The 23,554-nt window shown below is 44.2% G+C and overlaps 1 protein-coding gene across 3 annotated transcripts in view; it reads left to right on the forward strand.

The window, feature by feature from the left end:
• Positions 1 to 23,554, forward strand: part of CLTA (clathrin light chain A) — a 60,295-nt gene that overhangs the window by 15,382 nt on the left and 21,359 nt on the right. For all 3 annotated transcript variants that reach the window (XM_073591827.1, XM_073591835.1, XM_073591841.1), the window contains exons 2-3: positions 9,915 to 9,943; positions 21,569 to 21,686. In XM_073591827.1, coding sequence (XP_073447928.1) covers positions 9,915 to 9,943; positions 21,569 to 21,686 — 147 coding nt within the window. The remainder of the gene's footprint in view (positions 1 to 9,914; positions 9,944 to 21,568; positions 21,687 to 23,554) is intronic.

Consider the following 23,554-nt stretch of genomic DNA (forward strand, 5'->3'; position numbering starts at 1 on the left):
AGAGCAAATGAGAATCATGAGGTCAAAGGAACTGCCTGAAGAGCTCAGAGACAGAATTGTGGCAAGGCACAGATCTGGCCAAGGTTACAAAAAAATTTCTGCTGCACTTAAGGTCCCTAAGAGCACAGTGGCCTCCATAATCCTTAAATGGAAGACGTTTGGGACAACCAGAACCCTTCCTAGAGTTGGCCATCCGGCCAAACTGAGCAATCAGGGGAGAAGAGCCTTGGTGAGAAGTAAAGAAGAACCCAAAGATCACTGTGGCTGAGCTCCAGAGATGCAGTCGGGAGAAAGTTATAGAAAGTCAACCATCACTGCAGCCCTCCACCAGTCGGGGCTTTATGGCAGAGTGGCCCGACGGAAGCCTCTCCTCAGTGCAAGACACATGAAAGCCCGCATGGAGTTTGCTAAAAAAAAACACCTGAAGAACTCCAAGATGGTGGGAAATAAGATTCTCTGGTCTAATGAGACCAAAATAGAACTTTTTGGGCTTAATTCTAAGCGGTATGTGTGGAGAAAACCAGGCACTGCTCATCACCTGTCCAATACGGTCCCAACAGTGAAGCATGGTGGTGGCAGCATCATGCTGTGGGGGTGTTTTACAGCTGCAGGGACAGGACGACTGGTTGCAATCGAGGGAAGGAGGAATGCGGCCAAGTACAGGGATATCCCCTTCTGCAGAGTGCTCAGAACCTCAGACTGGGCCGAAGATTTACCTTCCAACAAGACAATGACCCTAAGCACACAGCTAAAATAACGAAGGAGTGGCTTCACAGCAACTCTGTGACTGTTTGTGAATGGCCCAGCCAGAGCCCTGACTTTAACCCAATTGAGCATCTCTGGAGAGACCTAAAAATTGCTGTCCACCAACGTTTACAGAGGATCCCCAAATCCAGGTGTGAAAGACTTGTTGCATCTTTCCCAAAAAGACTCATGGCTGTATTAGATCAAAAGGGTGCTTCTACTAAATACTGAGCAAAGGGTCTGAATACTTAGGACCTTGTGGTATTTCAGTTTTTCTTTTTTAATAAATCTGCAAAAATGTCAACAATTCTGTGTTTTTCTGTCAATATGGGGTGCTGTGTGTACATTAATGAGGAAAAAAAATAACTTAAATGATTTTAGCAAATGGCTGCAATATAACAGAGTGAAAAATTTAAGGGTGTCTGAATACTTTACGTCCCCACAGTATATCTGCTGTCTTCATCTTTTATATACTGTTCAGAAAGTTCAGATCATGTTAGGAAATTTTCTCTTCCTGTTCAACACTGCAGTGAAGTCTGGGAATACAGCCAAGACAGCTGATTGGAGGAAAGGCGCACACACCCTCTCCTCCATAGGTAGAGACTTTCAGAGCTGATCTTGAATAGATCAGGGCTATGCTAATCTATTTTATTGCATCCTAGCCAACAAAAACTCAGGCTGCCTTTTATCATATGTGACAGAGAACTTGTCAGGAGTTATCAGGCTGATAACAGAAGAACGGAGCAGGAGACCACTACGGGACATAGTGCTTTGAAGAGATATAAGAAAACACTACAGATATGTGCCCAGCTCAAATTTTCACGAATCTGGTTTACATCCACTTTAAAGCGGAGTTCCACCCTAAAGTGGAACTTCCGCTCATCGGATTCCTCCCCCTCCCGTGCCACAATTGGCACCTTACAGGGGGGGGGGGGGTCAGATACCTGTCTAATACAGGTATCTACACCCACTTCCGGGCATAGATAGCTGCAGAATAGTCGCAGATAGCGACTATCCCCCCCCGTTGTGTTCTGGGAACTGGGAACACAATGGGGACCAGTGAAGAAGCGCAGCGTGTCTTGCGCATGCGCAGTAGGGAACCGGGCAGTGAAGCTGCATCGCTTCACTTCCTGATTCCCTGACTGAGGATGGCGGCGGGGGCAGTCGAGAGATGATCAGTCGGCTTCGGCTGCTGACATCGCTGGACCCTGGGACAGGTAAGTGTCCATTTATTAAAAGTCAGCAACTGCAATATTTTGTAGATGCTGGCTTTTAATTTTTTTTTTTTTTTTTTAAGGTGGAGCTCCGCTTTAAGTCTGTGTACAGAGACAGGCAGAGTGGCATATTTGCTGCCACTGCCCTCTACCTGTCACTGGCTGTTTAGGACTCCTAGCAGCAAGTGACGGTCTAGTGGTTGGAACCTGATAGGGAAGCTGAGACATTCCCCATCAGCTCTGCTTTTGTCTTGTAGTTGGCAGTGCGCAGATTCTATAGACAATAGCAAGCTGACTATTAGCTAAGGACCCACCCTTGTGCTATCAGTCACAAGGGGGTGGACCGGATGAGAAACTAGTGTCTGTGAATCCATGCCAGGCTCAGTCTCCCTTCAAATACAAAACTCCCCATCATTGTGTCGTCTGTGTGATAGGTACAGCAGCAGGGAGGAAGCACAAGTTGCACTGAGGCCGGAGTGTCCGTGTGGACTACTACCGGAACCGTCTGCATTATATAACCACTGGATCTCCATAATCTCATTTGAGACTTAACTGTCAAATGTTTCTATGGTATCCACAACACCAAGAGTTCTAACACATCTTTGGTAGAGGGTGATATAGATTTGATAGATCCAAATAATTGGTGGACCTGAAGGCTCTCTAGACCCTATACAATGCAAGTCTGCTGCACCTGAATACCAGGAATGAAAAGTGATTGATATTGTAAGGTGATTCTATCCTGAGCCCTTTCATACTGCCAGCGCCCGAAAAATGCCCCAGTGTGAAAGGGGTCTTAAGCGGCGCTTTACCAGCGTTTTTCGGGTGCTGGCAGTGTGAAAGGGCTCGGGCTTTCACGTTGGGATTGCAGATGGGGCTTCTTTCAGGCGCTTTTTTTTAACGCTAAAGCGCCAGAAAAAAGCCCCAGTGTGAAAGAGGTCTAAAGGGTGGGAAAACCCACAGTGGTATAAAATATAATGCACAATAATGTTGCCCAATGTGAACACAATGGGTAAATTGGAAACAGGTGTGTGGTCTAGATTGACCTTTAACACATGTGGATAAGCAAAATATCTTAAGACTGTATGTGCATAATCAAAAAATATAAACAATGCAATTCAAACATAACGTGTATATAATCTAAAAATGGGGAAAAAAAAAAAAAACTGACGAGAGTAAATATATATCAGCAGTCTCTCTCAGGTTCCAAAAAGTCTATGTGAAAGCAAATCCAAATTCAGCAGAGTGAATGAGCTGAATTGAGAACACATCCAATTATCTAGTGAGTCCCAAATTGAACAGATGCCGATCCCAAGGTGTGTGGTCCCTTTAGTATGAAGACACCACACTGCTTAAAAGTAATACATTTGGCTGCTTACCAGACCCACATAGGTCACAAGCGTGTGTGTGTGTGCGTGTGTGCTGATCCACAGCTTAGGGATGCATTCCTCCATCTACCAAATCTCAGAGATTCATGGTGGACAACAGCTCCCAGCAGACCCGAATGGATGAGTAAGCATGGACACTCGTATCTGCGGCTGATGAAATGCATTCCTCTTTACCTTCCTCAAAGGGCTCAAGTGGTTCCCTGGTTAACAGTTTATGATGGTTGACACAAAATTAGAGGAAGACTAATAGTGCGTTATCTTTTGATAAAAAATCTATTTATTTTATAAGGCACTTAAAAAATGTCACAGCAAAAAATTGTGGCACGACCGCCTGCAGTGTGGACCGTGCTGTCCGACGTTACAACTGGCTCCTTCAGAGTAACGTCGGAGAGCACGGTCCGCGCTGCAGGCGGCTGTGCCACAATTTTTTGCTGTAACCTATTTTAAGTGTCTTATAAAATAGACCATCCCTAAGCTGCTTCTATTGTTAGCTGGCTCAGCTGCTCTGCATTGAGGCATAGATCCCAACCCATACAGACAGGTGCGGGAGTGCTTCTGTCTTGAAAATAGGCTTCTGAGGCTGAACTGACCGTGCTGATATTCTACCCAGCTAGCTGCCATTGCAGGAGTGGTAAAGGATTCTTTCCCGGCTGTTTATTGATTTCTTGATGCGTGCTTACTTCTACCCAAATGTCAGTGCATTACTTTTGTTTTATTGCTCTTACTATTTAATGTGCAAGGTCAATGCACTTGCTCTTTTTTTTATAGTGTAGGGAGTGCAGGTCTTTTCTGCAATAAAGAGACTGTGTGTGTGTGTATATATATATATATATATGTATATGTGTGTGTGTGTGTATATATATATATATATATATATATATATATATATATATATATATATATATATATATATATATATATATATATATATATTACAGTCACTGACAAAAGTCTTGTCGCTTGTGTACAAATTGAAATTTCTAATCAAGATTTTGTTACAAAAAATGGGTCATTTTAATCCCAACAGCTTTTGTAATAATGTTTCAGTGCAAAACGAAACTGACAAAAAGTATTCTAATATTCACAGCTTGGTAAAGCCCATTGAGTCAATTTTTGCCAAGACTTAAGTGTTGTCGCCTTGTTATATGAGCTTCACCTGTGACTAATAATGGATCAATTAGGTCTCAGGTGTGTATAAAAAGAACACCAGTACACTAGACCTTCTCAACTGCAACTAGACCTCTGCAAACATGCCTAAGATTCACCTGGAGACTAAAGTGTTGATTATCAAGAGGCTGAAGACCAGATCCACTGCTGATGTGGCAGACACCATCAATGTGTCTCAGCGTCAAGTTCAGAGGATAAAAAAAAGATTTGAAGAGACTGGAGACGTTTTGGACAAGGCCAGGTCAGGCTGACCCTGCAAGACAACTGCTCGAGAGGACCGTTTTGTGACTCGAAAATCCAAGGCCAGCCCATTTTCCACTGCAGCTGAGCTCCACGAGACCTGGTCACCTGAAGTCCCTGTGTCAACCAGAACAGTTTGTCGGATTCTGTCTCGAAATGGCCTCGATGGTCGAATCAGTGCCCATAAGCCAGTGCTAAACAAAAGACAGTTGAAAAACCGTGTGGCATTTGCCAAGGGTTACAGCCTGCTAAAAGGATGCACTCTGGAAAAGTGGCAGAAGGTGGATTTTTCAGATGAATCTTCTGTTGAATTACACCACAGTCGCCGCAAATATTGCAGGAGACCTACTGGAACCCGCATGGAGCCAAGATTTACCCAGAAAACAGTGAAGTTTGGTGGAGGCAAAATCATGGTCTGGGGTTACATCCAGTATGGGGCTGTGCGAGGGATCTGCAGGGTGGAAGGCAACATCAATAGTCTAAAATACCAAGAAATCTTGGCTACCTCTTATATTCCCAACCATAAAAAAGGCCAAATTTTGCAGCAGGATGGTGCTCCATCGCATGCTTCCATCTCCACATCAAAGTTCCTTAAGCCAAAGAAGATCAAGATGCTCCAGGATTGGCCAGCCCAGTCACCAGACATGAACATCATTGAGCACATGTGGTGTAGGATGAAAGATAAAGCGTGGAAGACGAAACCAAAGAATATTGATGAACTCTGGGAGGCATGCAAGACTGTTTTCTTTGCTATTCCTGATGACTTCATTAATAAATTGTATGAATCCTTGCCAAGCCGCATGGATGCTGTCCTTCAAGCTCATGGAAGTCATACAAGATATTACATTTTGATCTCACAGCACCACTACTTAATTTGCTGACATATTTTTGGATTTTCAGTAAAGTTGTTCAATTTCTGTATAGGCGACAAAACTTTTGTCTTGCCAAAATTTGACCTGTCTTGATTAAATGATCTTTTTTCAGTGAAACTAATTTATTTCAGTGCATTAAACATCATTTGGGAGGGCTTTAGCTTTTCATATGAGCTATTTCTAACACCAATTGATTAATTAAAAGTCAGGTTAATGGCAGGAGTTTCTACAAAATAGAGAAGCGACAAGACTTTTGTCAGGGACTGTATAGTGTGTGTGTGTATGTGTTAAGTAGGTGTGTGTGTGTGTGTGTATATATATATATATATATATATATATATATATATATATATATATATATATATATATATATATATATATATATATATGTATGTATGTGGTCGACCGATATTTGGCTTTTTTTACTTAATCGGCATTAGCCAATTGTGCTGATAAAAAAAGCAGATTAGAACTTGGGACTTGCAAATGACTTCTGTAATAGAAGTCAATGCAAGTTTCCTGGAGTTATCTGTGGAGGGGATTCTCTCCTCCCTGGGCAGCCTGCCAAGTCTGATAAGAAGATACATTGTATCTTTTCAGGTTCTTTTATCAATAGACTGAACTCTGTGTGTAGAAGTTCTCAGTTTAACCATTTAAAGACTCAATCTTTTCTGATACTTGTTGCTTACAAGTAAAAATCCTGTATTTTCTGCTAGAAAATCACTTAGAACCCCCAAACATATATATATATATATATATATATATATATATATATATATATATATATATATATATATATATTATAGCATGTTTTAATTATCTCATACGCAGTATCTCACAAAAGTGAGTACACCCCTCACAATATTTTATTATATATTTTTTTTTTCATGTGACAACACTGAAAATGACACTTTGCTACAATGTAAAGTAGTGAGTATACAGCTTGTAGAACAGTGTAAATTTGCTGTCCCCTCAAAATAACTCGACACACAACCATTAATGTCTAAACCGCTGGTAACAAGAGTGAGTACACCCCTAATTAAAAATGTCCAGCTTGTGCCCAAAGTGTCAATATTTTGTGTGGCCACCATTCTTTCCAGCACTGCCTTAACCCACTTGGGCATGGAGTTCACCAGAGCTTCACAGGTTGCCACTGGAGTCCTCTTCCATGACGACATCACTGAGCTGGTTGTTGTTGGAGACCTTGCGCGCATCCACCTTCCGTTTTGAGTATGCCCCATAGATGCTCAATAGGGTTTAGGTCTGGAGACATGATTGGCCACTCCATCACCTTTACCCTCAGTTTCTTTAGCAAGGCAGTGGTCGTTATGTTGGAATACTGCCCTGCGCCCAGTCTCCGAAGGGAGTTGATCATGCTCTGCTTCAGTATGTCACATCACAGTACATGTTGGTATTCATGGTTTCCTCAATGAACTGTAGCTCCCCAGTGCTGGCAGCACTCATGCAGCCCCAGACCATGACGCTCCCACCACTATGCTTAACTGTAGGCAAGACACACTTGTGGTTGCCGCCACACATGCTTGACACCATCTGAACCAAATAAGTTTATCTTGCTCTCATCAGACCACAGGACATGGTTCCAGTAATCCATGTTCTTAGTCTGCTTGTCTTTAGCAAACTGTTTTGCCGGCTTTCTTGTGCATCATCTTTAGAAGAGGCTTCCTTCTGGGACAACAGCCATGCAGACCAATTTGATGCAGCGTGCGGCCTATGGTCTGAGCACTGACAGGCTGACCCCCACCCCTTCAACCTCTGCAGCTATGCTGGCAGCACTCATATGTTTATTTCCCAAAGACAACCTCTGGATTTGACACTGAGCACATGCACTCAACTTCTTTGGTCGACCATGGTAAGTCCTGTTCTGAGTGGAACCTGTCCTGTTAAACCACTGTATGGTCTTGGCCACCGTGCGGCAGCTCAGTTTCAGGGTCTTGGCAATCTTCTTGTAGCCTAGGCCATCTTTATGTAGAGCAACACTTCTTTTTTTCAGATCCTCAGAGTTCTTTGCCATGAGGCGCCATGTTGAACTTCCAGTGACCAGTATGAGAGAGTGAGAGTGAGAGCGATAACACCTAATTTAACACACCTGAGACCTTGTAAAACTAACGAGTCACATGACACTGGGGAGGAAAAATGGCTAATCGGGCCAAATTTGGACATTTTCACTTAGGGTGTACTTACTTTTGTTGCAAGTGGTTTAGACATTAATGGCTGTGTGTCGAGTTATTTTGAGGGGACAGCAAATTTACACTGTTATACAAGCTGTACGCTCACTACTTTACATTGTAGCAAAATGTAATTTCTTCGGTGTTGCATGAAAAGATAATAAAATTTACAAAAACATGAGGGGTGTACTCACTTTTGTAAAATACTGTGTATGTGTGTATCTCTCTCTCTCTCTCTCTCTCTCTCTCTCTCTCTCTCTCTCTCTCTCTCTCTCTCTCTCTCTCTCTCTCTCTCTCTCTCTCTCTCTCTCTCTCTCTCTCTCTCTCTCTCTCTCTCTCTCTCTCTCTCTCTCTCTCTCTCTCTCTCTCTCTCTCTCTCTCTCTCTCTCTCTCTCTCTCTCTCTCTCTCAGGTCGACAGATATGGGTTTTTCTCTGGCCGATGCCGATATTTAGAAATCGCGGTGGCTGATATATGATGCTGATTTTTTTTTTTTTTTTTTTTTTGGGCCGATATATTAGGCCGATTTTTTTTTTTTTTTTTTTTTTTTTTTCTTTTTTCCCCCTTCATCTCATAAAATCTAACAGTTAGACCCCTTTCACACTGGGGCGTTTTTTGGGCTAAAAATTGCGCCTGTAAAGTGCCTGCAAAACGGCTCCCCTGCAGTCTCAGTGTGAAAGCCCGAGTGCTTTCACACTGAGGCGATGCGCTGGCAGGATGTTAAAAAAAAAGTCCTGCAGGGCAGCATCTTTGGACCGGTGTATACCGCTGCTCCATCACTCCTGCCCATTGAAATGAATGTGCACCGCTGCCGAAGCGCCTGCAAAGCGTTTCGGCAGCAGCGCTTCATGGGCGCATTTAACCCCTTCCTTGGCCGCTAGCTGGGTTATAAGTGCCCCGCTAGCAGCCGAATAGCGCCGCTAAAATTACGGTAAAACGCCGCTAAAACTAACAGCGTTTTACCGTCAACACATGCCCGCTCCAGTGTGAAAGCAACCTTAAGTAATAAGTGATACAGAAAATTTTTTACATTTAAACATTTATTAAACAAAACAAACCTCCAATCAGTTCACTTGTATGTATAATTTAGATATAGTAATTTTTTTTTTTAATCTTAAATATTAAATACACAAAAACAGGTAATCAAAACTTTTGGACGAAAAAAAACGAGCTTACTTTACTGCTTATTTTTTTTTTATTTCATTAATTTTTTTTTAAAAAATTGCGTTTTGAAAGACCGCTGCGCAAATACCGTGTGACATAAAATATTGCAACAACCGCTATTTTATTCCCTAGGGTCTCTGCTAAAAATATATATATGTATATGTATATATGTATGTGTGTGTATGTATATGTGTATATATATATATATATATATATATATATATATATATATATATATATATATATATATATATATATATATGTGTGTGTATATGTATGTTTGGGGGTTCTAAGTGATTTTCTAGCAGAAAATACAGGATTTTTACTTGTAAGCAACAAGTATCAGAAAAGATTGAGTCTTTATGGTTAAACTGAGAACTTCTACACACAGAGTTCAGTCTATTGATAAAAGAACCTGAAAAGATACAATGTATCTTCTTATCAGACTTGGCAGGCTGCCCAGGGAGGAGAGAATCCCCTCCACAGATAACTCCAGGAAACTTGCATTGACTTCTATTACAGAAGTCATTTGCAAGTCCCAAGTTCTAATCTGCTTTTTTTATCAGCACAATTGGCTAATGCCGATTAAGTAAAAAAAGCCAAATATCGGTCGACCATACATATATATATATATATATATATATATATTTATTTACACACACCTACTTATCTACTTTAGTTCCACTTCAGATTACAATAAACTGGACATGGTGTGTATAGCAGTATTCTTTGAAATTTGAATACATTTTAAAGCCCAGCTCAAACCAATTTAAAAAAAAAAAATGTTGTCTTTTTAGCTATAGTTTTATTTATTATGGCCCAGCCACACTGTGAATGGCAACCCAATGCATTTCACTAAATTCACTAAATTCAATAAATGCGATTCTGTAATATGTTGGTCAACATATCTATCTTTTAAATCCTCTTGTTTGCTGTTTTGCAGATGCTGTTATGAATGGTGACTTTTATCAGGTAAAATACATTTCTGTACTATGCCTTTTTATTGATGGTGACCTATCATAGGCATTCATTAGTCAGCATTATCTACAGTGCCCTTTACATTGCAATCACTGCAATATTGTACATATACATCTTTGTGCGGCTGATGTCCTTTTCATAAGTGCAATAAGATATTCTGTGAACAAAGAAGTCATCTTCCAGGAAGCACACCTGAGAGATGACTGGTCCACCTGACAGGAAAGCACACCAATGCCAGGGAAGGCTGCGAGTTCATCTCAGGGGGCCCCGAGGAGCTTCCCAGGAACAGAGGGGTGTCCCGGAGCTCCTGTGGGTTAACCATCCAGGTCAGGTATTGTTGGGGGCTGAAGGAACCGGAGGGTCGGCTGGAGTCCAGGGCGGGAGGGAGGGGCGGATGGCAGCTACCCCTAACCCCCCCCCCCCCCCCCAGCCAGCGTGGGTCCCCGGAAGGATGGTGGAAACACTCCTGGAGGGAGAAAGAGAGCGTTCTGGCCGGGTGGAGCAAGATTGCGTCGGTTCCCTTTCTGGGCGGCATCACTTCCGGAGCCCGTCCACGCCAAAATGGTGGAGCCGACGTCTTTCCCATCTGCCCCGCCCGACCCAAGGCCTCACGCTAGAGGTCGAATTAATTTCCGGTGGCGGGGCTCCAGCAAAATGGCACCAGACAGTGCAGTGAGACCCATATAAATCCGGAGGAGCAAGGCGGAGGTCCCACGAGTCCCTCTCATGTTCCAGACCACCCACAGCAGAGTCGGTTGTGACCGAAATTGGAGAGAGAAGAGGGTACAGCGGTGGTTACAGCCCAGGAGGAGGCCACGGGTTGTGAGTCTTCCTCTGCTTGGCAAGTGGTGGGGTAAGGGTGGTCTTACCCACACCCCTGGTGGGGGGCAGGAGATTGATGTACAGCCTGTTAGATCTATGGGGTACTGTTTTTTCTTTTATCTCCCTAGTACCCAGTGGATTTGCTCAAGGGGCCCACAGGTCCCTCTTGAGCAAAAAGGTGTGGGTATCGTAATGAAATGATCCCACAGGATCATGTGAAACCTTTTTGCTATAGATGCATCCATAAACTGCCAGGCAAGGAAACCTCAGCAGTAATGAGGGACTTCCTCTCAGTACAGTCAGAGATGCTTGCTCTGAAGGCATTGATCGCATCTAAAGAAGGGCCTAGCGCTAGTGGCAGAGAGACTCTGTCTTCTAAGGACGGTACCTCCTCCTAAGGGGGTACATCCGACAGAAGACTGAGAACCCCGCAGAGACCTCCCTCCCCTCTCACATCTGGGGTAGAGGCGTTTTAGGACCTTGGGGAGTTAGACCAAAGCTCCTTTGAGGGAGAAAATTCAGAGTCAGAAAGCCAGGACAGTGAGTTTCGCAGGCACAATAAACGCCTCTTTCCCGTGGAAGACATGGAGGAGCTACTCAGGGCAATTTATGCCTCTGAGGACATCCCAGAGCCTCCAACTCAGGTGCCAGCCCGGAATAAGATGTACAGGAGATTAGGGAAACCTCAGTCCAAAGTATTCCTGGTCCACCGGGCCCTCAGGTTATTTTGAGAGAGTGGAAGGACCCAGAGAGAAAAGTCCTTAAACTCAAGACCTGGAAAAGGAGGTTTCCATTTGGGGAAGAAGAGAAGTAATTCTTCAAGACCACCAAATTGGATGCAGCCCTTTCACAGTTTTCGAAGAAATCTGATTTGTCCTTCGAGGACTTGGGTAACATAAAGGACCAAATGGACAGAAGGGCCAAAACACTACTGCAAAGAGCATGGGATGCCAATGCGGCAGCCATGGCTCCTGCTTTGGCGTCAGCCTGCGTAGCAAGGAAGGTGGATGCTTGGCTACACAGATTCTCCAGCCATGTTACTAGGGGGAATAATTCAAAGGAAGTCACAGGCTCTCTAGAATTAGTGAGTAAGCCTCTGGCATACTTAGCAGATGCGGCAGTAGAAACTGTTTGGACCATGGCACCCCTCCTTAACTCTGCAGGGTGGGCCATCTGGGTTAAGTCGTGGGTAGGGGATCATATGTCCAGGTCACGGCTCTGCGGGTTGCCCTTTTGAGGGCTCCCTGCTCTTTGGGCCTGGCCTGGATCAGGTCCTTTCACAATCTGTGGAAAAAGGGAAAAATTTCCCGGTAAGGACCAGGAAAGAGAAAAGCAGGAAGTTTTTTCGTGGGCCCCCCTTAACCAGGGCCAATTCAAGGCCAAAAATGACTCGAACAGAAGGTGGGGAGAAGGCAAAGAACAGACAGAAGGGTGGTCTGCTCTTTTCCGGACCCAAATACACCAACAAGCAGTCCAAGTGATGCCAGTGTCAGGGTAGGGGGTAGACTTTCTAACTTTGTTCCACAGTGGAGGAAGATCTCTGAGAGCCCCTGTATCTTGCAGATTCTAATAGAAGGCAATTGATTGGAACTTCTCTCCCCTCCCACAGAAAAGTATACTGACCCATCCACCCAAGGATCCTTTAGGAGTAGCAGGCTTGCTAGGCAACTTGCAGGATCTGGAGGATCAGGAGGTAATCGTCCCCATACCACCGGAACAGCTCTACCAGAGATTTTACTCCCATGTCTTTGTCGTCCAGAAGCCATCAGGGAAATTTTGCCTGATAATAAACCTCCAGGAAACTGAACAAATTTCTGCGACCAAAGAGCTTCAGGATGGAAAGCATGTGCAGTGTGTGCAAACATCTGTTGAAGGATACCTTCATGGCTCCAATAGATTTAAGGGACGCTTACCTCCATGTCCCGATTTTTGCCCTGGAACATCAGTCCCTGGTAAGATTTGCAGTCCTCACGAGCAAAGAGATACAGCATTGGCAGTTCCGAGCACTCCCCTTTTGGTTTAACTGCAAGCCCAAGGGTATTCACAAAGGTCCTGGCAGAGGCAGTGACTTACTCGCATCTTCAGGGGGTCTCCCTTATAACCCTATCTAGATGACCTCCTGATTTACGGTCCGTCTCTAGAGCAAGTAAGAGCAGATGTAGACAGTGATTCTCAGACCTTAGGTTAGATAGTGAATCGGGAGAAGTCATCTCTAGAACCATCCCAGATAAAAACTTTCCTGGAAAACTTAGTGGATACAAGGACTCAACAGCTTTTTCTCCCAGAGGAATAAAGGGCAAAAGTGGTAATGGCGGTTTCCTCACTAATGGAACCTAGGGACTGCTCTCGCAGACAGGTTATGAGAGTCCTAGGATTAATGACCTCTTGCATTCCAACAGTTCCCTGGGCACAGCTGCATTCCAGAACTGCAGTTTTTCCTGCTATCCTCCTAGGACATCAAGACGGAGTCACTGGACTGGAGGGTTTCTTTCCCGGCAAGAGTAAAGGCCCCCCTAAATTGGTGGTTGGGTCAAGACAGGCTCACATCCGGTTGTCCCTGGGCCCAGTGAAGATTACGAACGACGTGAGTGCCTGGAGTTGGGGTGCTCACTTGGAGGACCTCTGAGCACAGGGATCCTGGACCCCGACCCAAGCAAGGGCCTCCTCCATCCACAGGAGGGAGCTCCTGGCGTTGGGTCAGGCATTGAAGGCATTCAAAGGCAGGATTCGGGGACTAGAAGTTCAAGTCCTTTCAGACAACATAACAGATGTCTCTTCCCTGAACTGTCAGGTTGGGACAAGGTCCAGGAAACTCCTAAAATCTGGTTTTAGAAGTTCTAGGTTGGGCCGAAGGAACCCCTCAGTCCATAGCGGCAGTCCACATAAAAGGGACCACCAATGTGGTGGCAGACTTCCTAAGCTGACGGCCCATCCATCAGGGGGAATGAGGGTTAAGCCAAAACGTGTTCCTTAAGATAAGTTGGCAGTTCAGAGTTCCAAAGATGGACCTTTTTGCCCACAGAGGGAACAGGAAGGAGTAATTTTTTTTTTCTCTCACCAGAGAGGGGGGATCAGAGGGAGTGGATGCTCTAGCACAGGACTGGGATTGCTACCTAGCGTACGCCTTTTCCCCCCACAATTAGCATTAAGTCCTACAAAAGCTGGCCCATTGAGTGTAATCTGATCCTGATAGCCCCATGATGGCCAAAAAGGACATGGTTTCCTACTCTGAGGAAATGGTCTCTTCCCCCTCCACAACGTCTTCCTCCCAGGCAGGATCTCCTTCTGCAAGGGGGCCGGTCCTTTCCCAGGCCTCTTAGGGAGCCGGTCACTAGAAAGATCTACTCAAAGATCTGGATGTTTTTTTCACACTGGTGCCAGGACAGAAAAATCTCTGGGCCTTCGGTACCAGTGGTACTTTAGTTTTTGCAGGCCGGGGTGGTCCAGGGGATTGCCCTGAACACCCTAAAAATACAAATAGCAGCCCTGTCTGTTTTTGGACCAGAGGCTCACGCTAAAGGCTCTGATTAAAAGGTTTCTTTTAGCAAGGGAGAGGTTGACCTCGTAAAAAAAAAAAAAAAAAAGTATCCTGCCGTGGAATCTGACACTGGTCCTGGAGGCGCTGGCGAAAGCACCTTTCGAACCAACACTAGAAATTTCGGTTACATTTCTGACGCTTAAATTAGCCTTTTTACTGGTCATCACTACAGTCAAAAGAGTAAGCGACCTGCAGGCGCGGTCAATTAAAGAGCCCTGTTTGTTGGTACTGGAGAATAGAGTGGTTCTGAGACAAGACCCACTGTATCTTCCCAAGGTCGCCTACCAGTTTCATAGATCTCGAGATTATTTTGCCCTCTTTTTGTGAAAACTCGAAAAACGAGAGAGGAAAAATTTAATTTGCTATATGTCAGAAGGTGTTTACTGACTTGCGTAGATAGGGTGTAATGCCGCGTACACACGATCGGACATTCCAAACACAAAACCGTGGATTTTTTTCCAAAGGATGTTGGCTCAAACTTGTCTTGCATAGACACGGTCACACAAATGTTGTCGGAAATTCCGATTGTGAGAAAGCGGTGACGTACAACACGTTTGACGAGCCAAGAAAAAGGAAGTTCAGTAGCCAGTGCTCCCTTTGTTTGATTCCGAGCATGCGTGCGCTTTTGTGCGATGGACTTGTGTACACACGATTGGACTTTCCGACAACAAGTGAAGTTGGCGGAAAATTTGAGAACCTGCTCTCAAACATTTTGTAGCCAGAAATTCCGACAGCAAATGTTCGATGGAGCATACACACAATCGGACTTTCCGACAACAAGCTCACGTCGAACATTTCCTGTCGGAAAGTCCGACCGTGTGTACGCGGCATAAGACTTTAGGACGTCGAGTCACCTTTTGATTTTTATTTAGCAGCCCTAGAAAGGGAGGGCAAGCATCTAGAACTACAGTGGCTAGGTATATCAGACTATAGGAATAGCTTATGAGCAAGGAGGGTTCCTAATATGAGCAGACCTCAAAGCCCATTCCACAAGATCTCTTGCGGCCTCTTGGACAGAAAGAGCTGGAGCCTCAATAGAACAGACTTGTCAGGCAGTCACATGGGCAAAGCAGGACACCTTTCTAAAACATAGAGTGGAACCGCTATCGCCTAAGGAAAGGGCTTACAAGCGGTAGCCCCGCCCAAAGGTAGGCCTTGAACTTCTTGTCCATCTTCTCGGGTGTGCCGTCCTGGAACATGACTAGAGAAAATGTATCAGTTACACTTACCGGTAACTGCTTTTCTAGGAAATCTTCCAGGATGGCAGGCCTACTTCCCACCCCTGGGTTGATGTAATTACTACGGGAAAAGTTTCCCTCCTAGCACCAAGATAACCTATTACTTTGGCAGAACTGAGGTGCAGGGGGAAGGGAGGGACCTTTTACCCTCATGTGTTGATTGTGTTTCCTGTCAGGTGGAACAATCATCCTACCAGGTGTGCCGTTCTGGAAGATTTCCTATAAAAGTAGTTACTGGTAAGTGTAACTGGTAATTTTGGTGTGGGGATGCAAAGGGATGCATTTAGTGAGATAAGTAGATTACATCTATTACTCCTAGTGCAGACAGCTTGTTCCTAGAGTTTAAAATAGAACTAGTTTTTAGTCTTCTTAAGGTGACCACTTGGCTAGAAAGCTAAGAAAAACAGACCTTTTAGACCAGCAACGTTGTAAGCATCGTATATGTTTGCCTGTGGCAGCTGTAGTATTTTGGTGAGAGAATGTAGATAATTGGAAAGGAAGAAGAAAAATGGGACTATAGCGGTGCTTAATCATATAATACCATAGCAATGGAAAACTCAATAAATAAAAAGTTACAAAAAGTTTATTTATAATTATCCAGAATTGATTAAGAAAGAGAGTGATTAAACACTAAAGATCATTCAGGATATAAAAATTCCAGGTAGTGGTTGCATTAAAAGTTTGCTGCGGGTTGAGTATTCATACATTATCCCAACATGTTTCGCTTCTGGGGATGTATGCGTCAACCATAAGCAGAAAAGGCAGCTATACAAAACATAAATCAAAAAAACATCAATCAAATACAAGAATAACTGTGACGGGAATTCATTGTTGACAAATCCATCCAAAAGCAAGGGTACTTGCCACCAGAAGCCCTATTTCCCCTGAATAGATGTTATGGTGTTTGCTTCCGTGTCTAGCATGCGACTTCTGATATTTGTCCACCCTAATGCCCTTATGTGATCTTTGAAATTACCAGCAAACCTATCTGTTTAGACCTTGCTAAGTAGGTCTCATTCTTAACTTAGTTATCTTCACATCTCATTATATATATATATATATATATATATATATATATATATATATATATATATATATATATATATATATATATTATATATATTTTTTTTTTTTTTGATCTCTTGATATTTAACCCAGCTTCATGGATTAGTACTGAGCTGAATACAGTACAGTCTCTGAAGGAGACTGATCGCTGTCCATACTTGGTCTGAACAACAGATGTGTCCCCTCACCCCCTGACAGAACGGGGATCTGTCTGTTTACATTGACAGACCTCCGGTCTGTGTCTCTCAGGAGCGATCGGGGGCGCCCAGAGAACATCGCGGCCGCCAGACATGTGCATCGGCTTCATTGTCTCGCTGCGGGCCCCTTAGTCTTAAAGCGGCTGACGTATACCTACGACGACTTGCCCAGGCGAGCCAACCTGCCGCAGTATAACTGCGGCAGCTGGTCATCTAATGCTTAAAACCCTCAAATATGTTTTCTGAAAGCAGAGATCCCAGAGAATAAAATGGTGGTAGTTGCAATTTTTTATGTCGCATTACATATATTTTTCTTAAAATACACTAAAGTAGATTTTTCATTTTTGGTAGATATAAAAGATAAGGTTGCACAGAGGAAACAGATACTCAATATGTCAAGCCCTATAATTGTGCGCGCCAGTGAAATGGCGACAAACTTCACTACCAAATATTGTCCATAGGTAACTCTTTCACTGCTCCCGCACCACCCGAAAGATGCTGCCTGCAGGACTTTTTCTAATGTCCTGCAAGTGTACCGCTCCCGTGTGAAAGGACTCGGGCTGTCACACTGGTGTTGCGGGGGAGGCGTTTTTCAAGAGGAAGTAAGCCCTCTGAAAAAAGGAAAGACAAAGGCATAATGAGCTAGTATGCATAGCATACTAGCTCATTATAAATTACCTGATATCGAAGCCCCCGCAGCGGTCCTCGTTCCCCTCCTCCGTTGCCGCCATGTCTCCTGGAGTGACTTCCGTGTTCGCGGACTCCAGCTGTGTGACTGGCCGGAGCCGCGATGACGTCACTCCCGCGCAAGCCGCCAGTGATGGCACGATCGCCCTCGGACAGTGCGCCTGCGCCGTTGTCTACAGCGCGCATGCGCCGCAGACATCGGTACAGTCTTTTTTGCAAATATCTCCTAAACCGTGTAGGTTGAGGAGATATTGCAAGCACCTACAGGTAAGCCTTAATCTAGGCTTACCTGTAGGTGAAAGTTGTCCCTGAAGGTTTACAACCACTTTCAGGTGCTATTTTTAGCCCAAAAGCGCCTGAAATACGCCCCAGTGTGAAAGGGGTCTTAACCAGGAATAATTGGCCTGGAATTTTTGCTCTCACTCTGGCATGCAGGGTTGTATATAACGTGTAGGACAATCGCCATTCTTCTATGTAGCTGGGGGTTTGGGGGGGCTTTTTTTGTCATAAATGTTTAAAAAAAAAAAAAAAAAAAAACTTGCCATTCCATAGGGGACTTAATAGCCCCTTATTTGACAATATAGATTATGACAGGTTCTCTTTGAGGAGGCCTCAGGGTTCTATTAGATGTCTCTCCTGTGCTCCATTAGCTGCTTCCCCTGCCAGCGCTCCTGGGGAATTTCCTGATCCAGATCAGGAAGTGATTTAATATTATAATATGTCTTTTCCCGATTCATTCCTTGGAGTGATGATCACTTAAGTGTATTCTAAATCCCTTAATCCCAGCGTTGTTTTAAAACAGCGCTGGGACTCAAGTGGTAAATGGGCAACTATTGTGAAGGGTATTTGACACATATTGGAAGGTGACAGGCTTCTATGCAACTTTTCAGTGTAGTTGGTGTTTTCACCTTGCCTGTTGGAGGAAACACTGCTTGATTGAAAGGCAGCACTCTGTGTTTTTAAAAGGACAAAGCAGCTTTGATGTGCACCTGAAGCAGCAACCCCATGCATATAAACCTGAACCCCCTCTAACTTTAACTAAAATGGATTATGGTGCAATAAATAGAGGCAGAGGTATAGCAATCGTGGGACCACTTGTACAACTATGGAAAGGGATAACGCAGTCCTTTTATAAGCCATCAAAGGTTAATTCCAGTGTGAGTATCTGCATAGGGATAAAGGGAACACAAGAGGGCACCAAACAAAATGTAGCAATTGAAAACCTTAGTAAAATAAAATAGAAAATTGGCAACTCACTGAAAAGGATGAAAGTCAGCGCTTATAATTATTTTCAAGCTGTCAGATGTGCTCCACGGGTCTGTTATCACCAGCGCTAGCCAAGTAATGGTAAGAAACAAGGAAGTGACTGAAACCAGGCAGTGAAACCGCCTTGGAGTGCACATTCTGGAGCCGCCCTTTTCCTTTGTCAAGCCGATGTGATTGGATGAAGAGAGAGCGCACGGCTGCCCTGGTGTAATTCCATTTTAATGATACAAATGCAAAATCAAACAATAGAGGATTGCACTCACAAACATGGGACTTAGATCGCATGTACAGAAGGATGTATGTCTCCCTTCTTGGCCTGTATAACTGGGTTGGCTCCCAAGAACGAGTGGTGATGGTATGAGAAGTCACTGTGGACTCATCTCGTCAGACTGTATCTGCTGTAGGGCACGCGCACGGTCCAGCCGGTGCTGCATGGCGTTACTCGCGGCTGGAGAGGAAGGACAAGGTGAGTGAGATGTCTCCTCTTTAGCAACTAAAACGGTTGCCAAGACTACATGTTTTGGAGGCGTGGCCTCCTTCAGGTCATGCCCTTGCCACCTCTAGCCTGTCTTTATATGAACCCTCCAGCCCCTCCTCCGGGACAGCCAATACCGTTCGACAGACCAGGAGCCCAGAGTTCACAACAGGAAACACATTCAAGAGGGGAGGGCCTGATATTTAGCAACAACGTAATTTACACATTTTATATTTTAAATAGTATAGGTAAACACTATTTCTAGTTTTGATTAAATTAAACATAATGCAAATACACCTGTTCAAAACTTTTCTTAGGGTGTTGTTGCTAAATATCAGGCCTTCCCCTCTTGTGTTTCCTGTTGTGAACTCCGCGCTCCTGGTCTGTCAAACGGTATTGGCTGTCCCAGGGGCTGTACCGTGTGCATGCCCTACAGCAGACACAGCCTAATGAGACAAGGAAACAGAGTCTGCAGTGACTTCTCATACCATCACCACTCGTTCTTGGGAGCCAACCCAGTTATACAGGCCAGGAAGGGAGACATACATCCTGCTGTACATGTGATCTAAGTCCCATGTTTGTGTGTGCAATCCTCAATTGTTTGATTTTGCATTTGTATCATTAAAATGAAATTACACTAGGGCAGCTGTGCGCTCTCTTTTCCTTGTATATTTCAGATCAAGTCCGCCACCCAGTGGATCTTTGAGAGAGCTATAGCACCTAAAGCAAGAGAACTTTTTTCTATATAGACTGTGAACATTTTGAGAGTTGGTTGTGGGGTCGGCGCTGACTTTGGTTTTATTGTGATTGGATGTAATGGCACTAATTCTACCCTGGGCAAGTTAACCCTTCTAGCTACACGTGCATGCAGAAAAAGGCTTTGTAGCATACTCTATATCAACAGCCATGCAAAGGAACAGCTAAAATATGCAGAGGGTGTGAAACATAAAATGGCATCAACACTGTAAACAATAAAATATAAATATCTATCTCTATCTCTATAGATATCTCTATCTCTATAGATATCTCTATCTCTATAGATATCTCTATCTCTATAGATATCTCTATCTCTATAGATATCTCTATCGATATCTCTATCTCTATAGATATCGCTATCTCTATAGATATCGCTATCTCTATCTCTATAGATATCGCTATCTCTATCTCTATAGATATCGCTATCTCTATCTCTATAGATATCGCTATCTCTATCTCTATAGATATCGCTATCTCTATCTCTATAGATATCGATAGAGATAGATATAAATTTTATTATTATTAAATGGTTGTATAAAAAATAGTAAATTGAATAGTTTCCAAATCAAAAATTGTGTAAATCAAAAATAAAAATCTGGCCCAAGGATAGAGGAATATATGAGTGCAAGTGGGGGAGCGGGTACCTGTCAAAACCTGGAGCAAAAGTGGAACGTCCCCTATTGGGCGAAGTTCCGCTTAAAGAACTCTCATAAATATTAAGATATTAAAGTGGATGTTAACCCTCTCTTATACCCAGTAAAGTGAACCGCCTCAGATGATACACAGAGCTGAAATAAATCTCCCTACGTAAGTTTTACATGTAAAACTGCTGTCTTCAGCTTTCTAGACTCTTTAGAAAGTGCACATTTTTCTTCCTGTTTCGGCAGTGGATGTGGAGTCTGGGCATACACTGTGTGAGAGCTGATTTGAGGAAAGGCACACCCCCTCCATATAGGCAGAGGAACAAAGAAACTTGCAGAGCTGTACTGTGAATAGACAAGCTCTCTGTTTACCTATCTAAGCACCCTTCCTGACACAGATTTCCAGCTGCTTTTATCTCTTGTGTCGGAGAGCTTGTCAAAAGTTCTCATGCTGATAACAGGGGACTGGAGCAGCAGAAAGACACAACTTAGGGCTTTGGAGAGAGACAAGTAAACGCTACAGATATATGTGCCCAGGTCAGATTTCATGAATGGGGGTTTACATCCACTTTAAATGCAGGTCCATAGATTTGTGTCTAAATACCTGAATTAGCTTCTCCAATGAACCACTCTTGCAATGTGAAGAAAATCCCTTTTGCATTCCTTGCTTTTCAGTTTCTCTGCTCCTCCTTAGATAGAAGCCCGATTTGTGGGCATTACTAATGTTGAACTCTAGCAGAGCCACCATCCTGTTCAGTGAGGTTGCTCATTAGCACTGCCATTTCCCTTATTCCACCCACTCATGGAAATTCTTTAGGAAATTGTGGTGTGCAGTAACCCGTGACATCTTAGTTGTTATCGGAGCTGCTAAAACTGATTTGTGATTGGAGACAACACAATGTTATTGCTGAAATTTTTGTTTTCTCTGGAACAGGAAAGTAATGGACCAACAGATAGTTATTCAGCCATTTCCCACGCTGACCGTTTGCAAGCAGAACCAGAAAGCATCCGGAAATGGAGAGAAGAGCAAAGGAGCCGTTTAGAAGTACTTGGTGAGCATATTGTTTATAGCCTGAAATATTGTTTCTTCCATTTCTCATGGTACTTCAGGAGGATGCACTGCACCATGGACAGTTGTAACAAATACAGTGCATTCATAAGGTCTGCAGACCCCCTTCGCTTTTCAATTTTTGTAGCCCAATACTATACTTGTTTAGATGCGTATTTTTTTTAATTTTTTTTTTTCCCCCAAAGTCTTTTTGGGTATGACGTGGCAAACTTTATACACCTGGATTGAGGGATTTTCTGCCATTTTTCTTTGCATCCTCTCAAGCTCAGTCAGGTTAAATGGGTACTGTTGGACAGCCATTTTCAGGTCTCTCCAGAGATGTTCAATAGGGTTTAGGTCAGGGTTCTGGCTAGGCCACTCTGGGACATTCAGAGTTGTCACTAAGCCACTTCTGTGTTATGTTGGAAAGTGAACCTTCGGCCCTGTCTGAGGTCCTGAGAGCTGTGGAACAGGTTTTCATTGAGGATATCTCTGTACTTTGCACCATTCAGCATTGCCTTAAAGCAGAGTTCCACCCAAATGTGGAACTTCCGCTCATTTGTCTCCTCTCTCCCCCGGTGCCACAATTGGCACCTTTCAGGGAGGGAGGGGGGGGGGGGCGACGACAGGATACTGTGACATCACCGCGGGGTTCCCTCTTTCTCCTCTCCCTGTCTCCGGGCCAGTAGGAGAGAGGAGCGGGGCCTCGCGCATGCGCTTTAGGGTTCCCAGTGTGAAGCCATACAGCTACACTGCTGGGTACCCTTACCCACAATGGCGGCGGCAGCACCCGACAACTAATGGAAACATCAGCTGTGGTGCCAACATCGCTGGACTCCAGGACAGGTAAGTGTCCTGTTGTTAAAAGCCAGCAGCTGCAGTATGTGTAGCTGCTGCTTTTTTTTGGGTGGCACACCGCTTTAACTCTGACCAATCTCTCAGTCCCTGCTGCTGCAAAGCACCCTCACAGCATGACAATGCTTCACTGTCAGAATGGTATTGGGCAGGTGATGAGCGGTGCCTGGTTTCCTCCAGACATAATGTTTTTAGAATTGAGGCCAAACAGTTCAATCGTGATTTCACCAGACCAGAGAATCTTGTTCCTCAGTCTGAGGGTCATTCAGGTGTTTTGCAAACTCCAAGCAGGCTTTCATGTGTTCTTGAGGCTTCCATCTAGCCACTCTGCCATAGAGCCCAGATCCGTGGAGGGTTGCAGTGATGGCTGTTCTTCTGGAACCTTGTCCCATAGCCACAGAGGATCTATGGATCTTGATCGGAGTGAGCATTGGGTTCTTGGTCACCTTTCTTACTAAGGCCCTTCTCCCCCAATTGCTCAGTTTGACCGGTTGGCCAGCTTTTGGATGAGTCTTGGGTGTGCCAAACTTCTTCCATATTATGGAGGCCACTGTGCTCTTGGAAACCATTTTTTTTTTTCTTGTAGCCTTTCCAAGATCTGTGCTATGCAATAATGCTGTCTGAGCTCTACAGGCAGTTCCTTTGACCTCAGGGCATTTGCTGTTATACAGTATGCATTGTCAGCTGTGAGGCCTTTTTATAGAGAGATGTGTACCTTTCCAAATCCTGTCCAATCAATTTAATTTACCACAGGTGGACTCCAGTCAAGGTGTAGAAATTTCTTAGCCAAGTCACTTTTTGTGAGGAGTTTCAGCTGTACTAGAGAACAGCATCATAAATCAGGCCTCTTTCACACTGGGGCGGTGGGTGCATCGGCGGTAAAGCGCCGCTATTTTTAGCGGCGCTTTACCATCAATTTTGCGGCACTATTCGTCCGCTAGCGGGGGCGCTTTTAGCCCCCCGCTAGCGGCCGAGAAAGGGTTAAAACCACCACAAAGCGCTGCTGCAGCAGCGCTA

Source organism: Aquarana catesbeiana, linkage group LG01 (genome assembly GCF_042186555.1).
Source record: "Aquarana catesbeiana isolate 2022-GZ linkage group LG01, ASM4218655v1, whole genome shotgun sequence".
Taxonomy (NCBI): domain Eukaryota; kingdom Metazoa; phylum Chordata; class Amphibia; order Anura; family Ranidae; genus Aquarana; species Aquarana catesbeiana.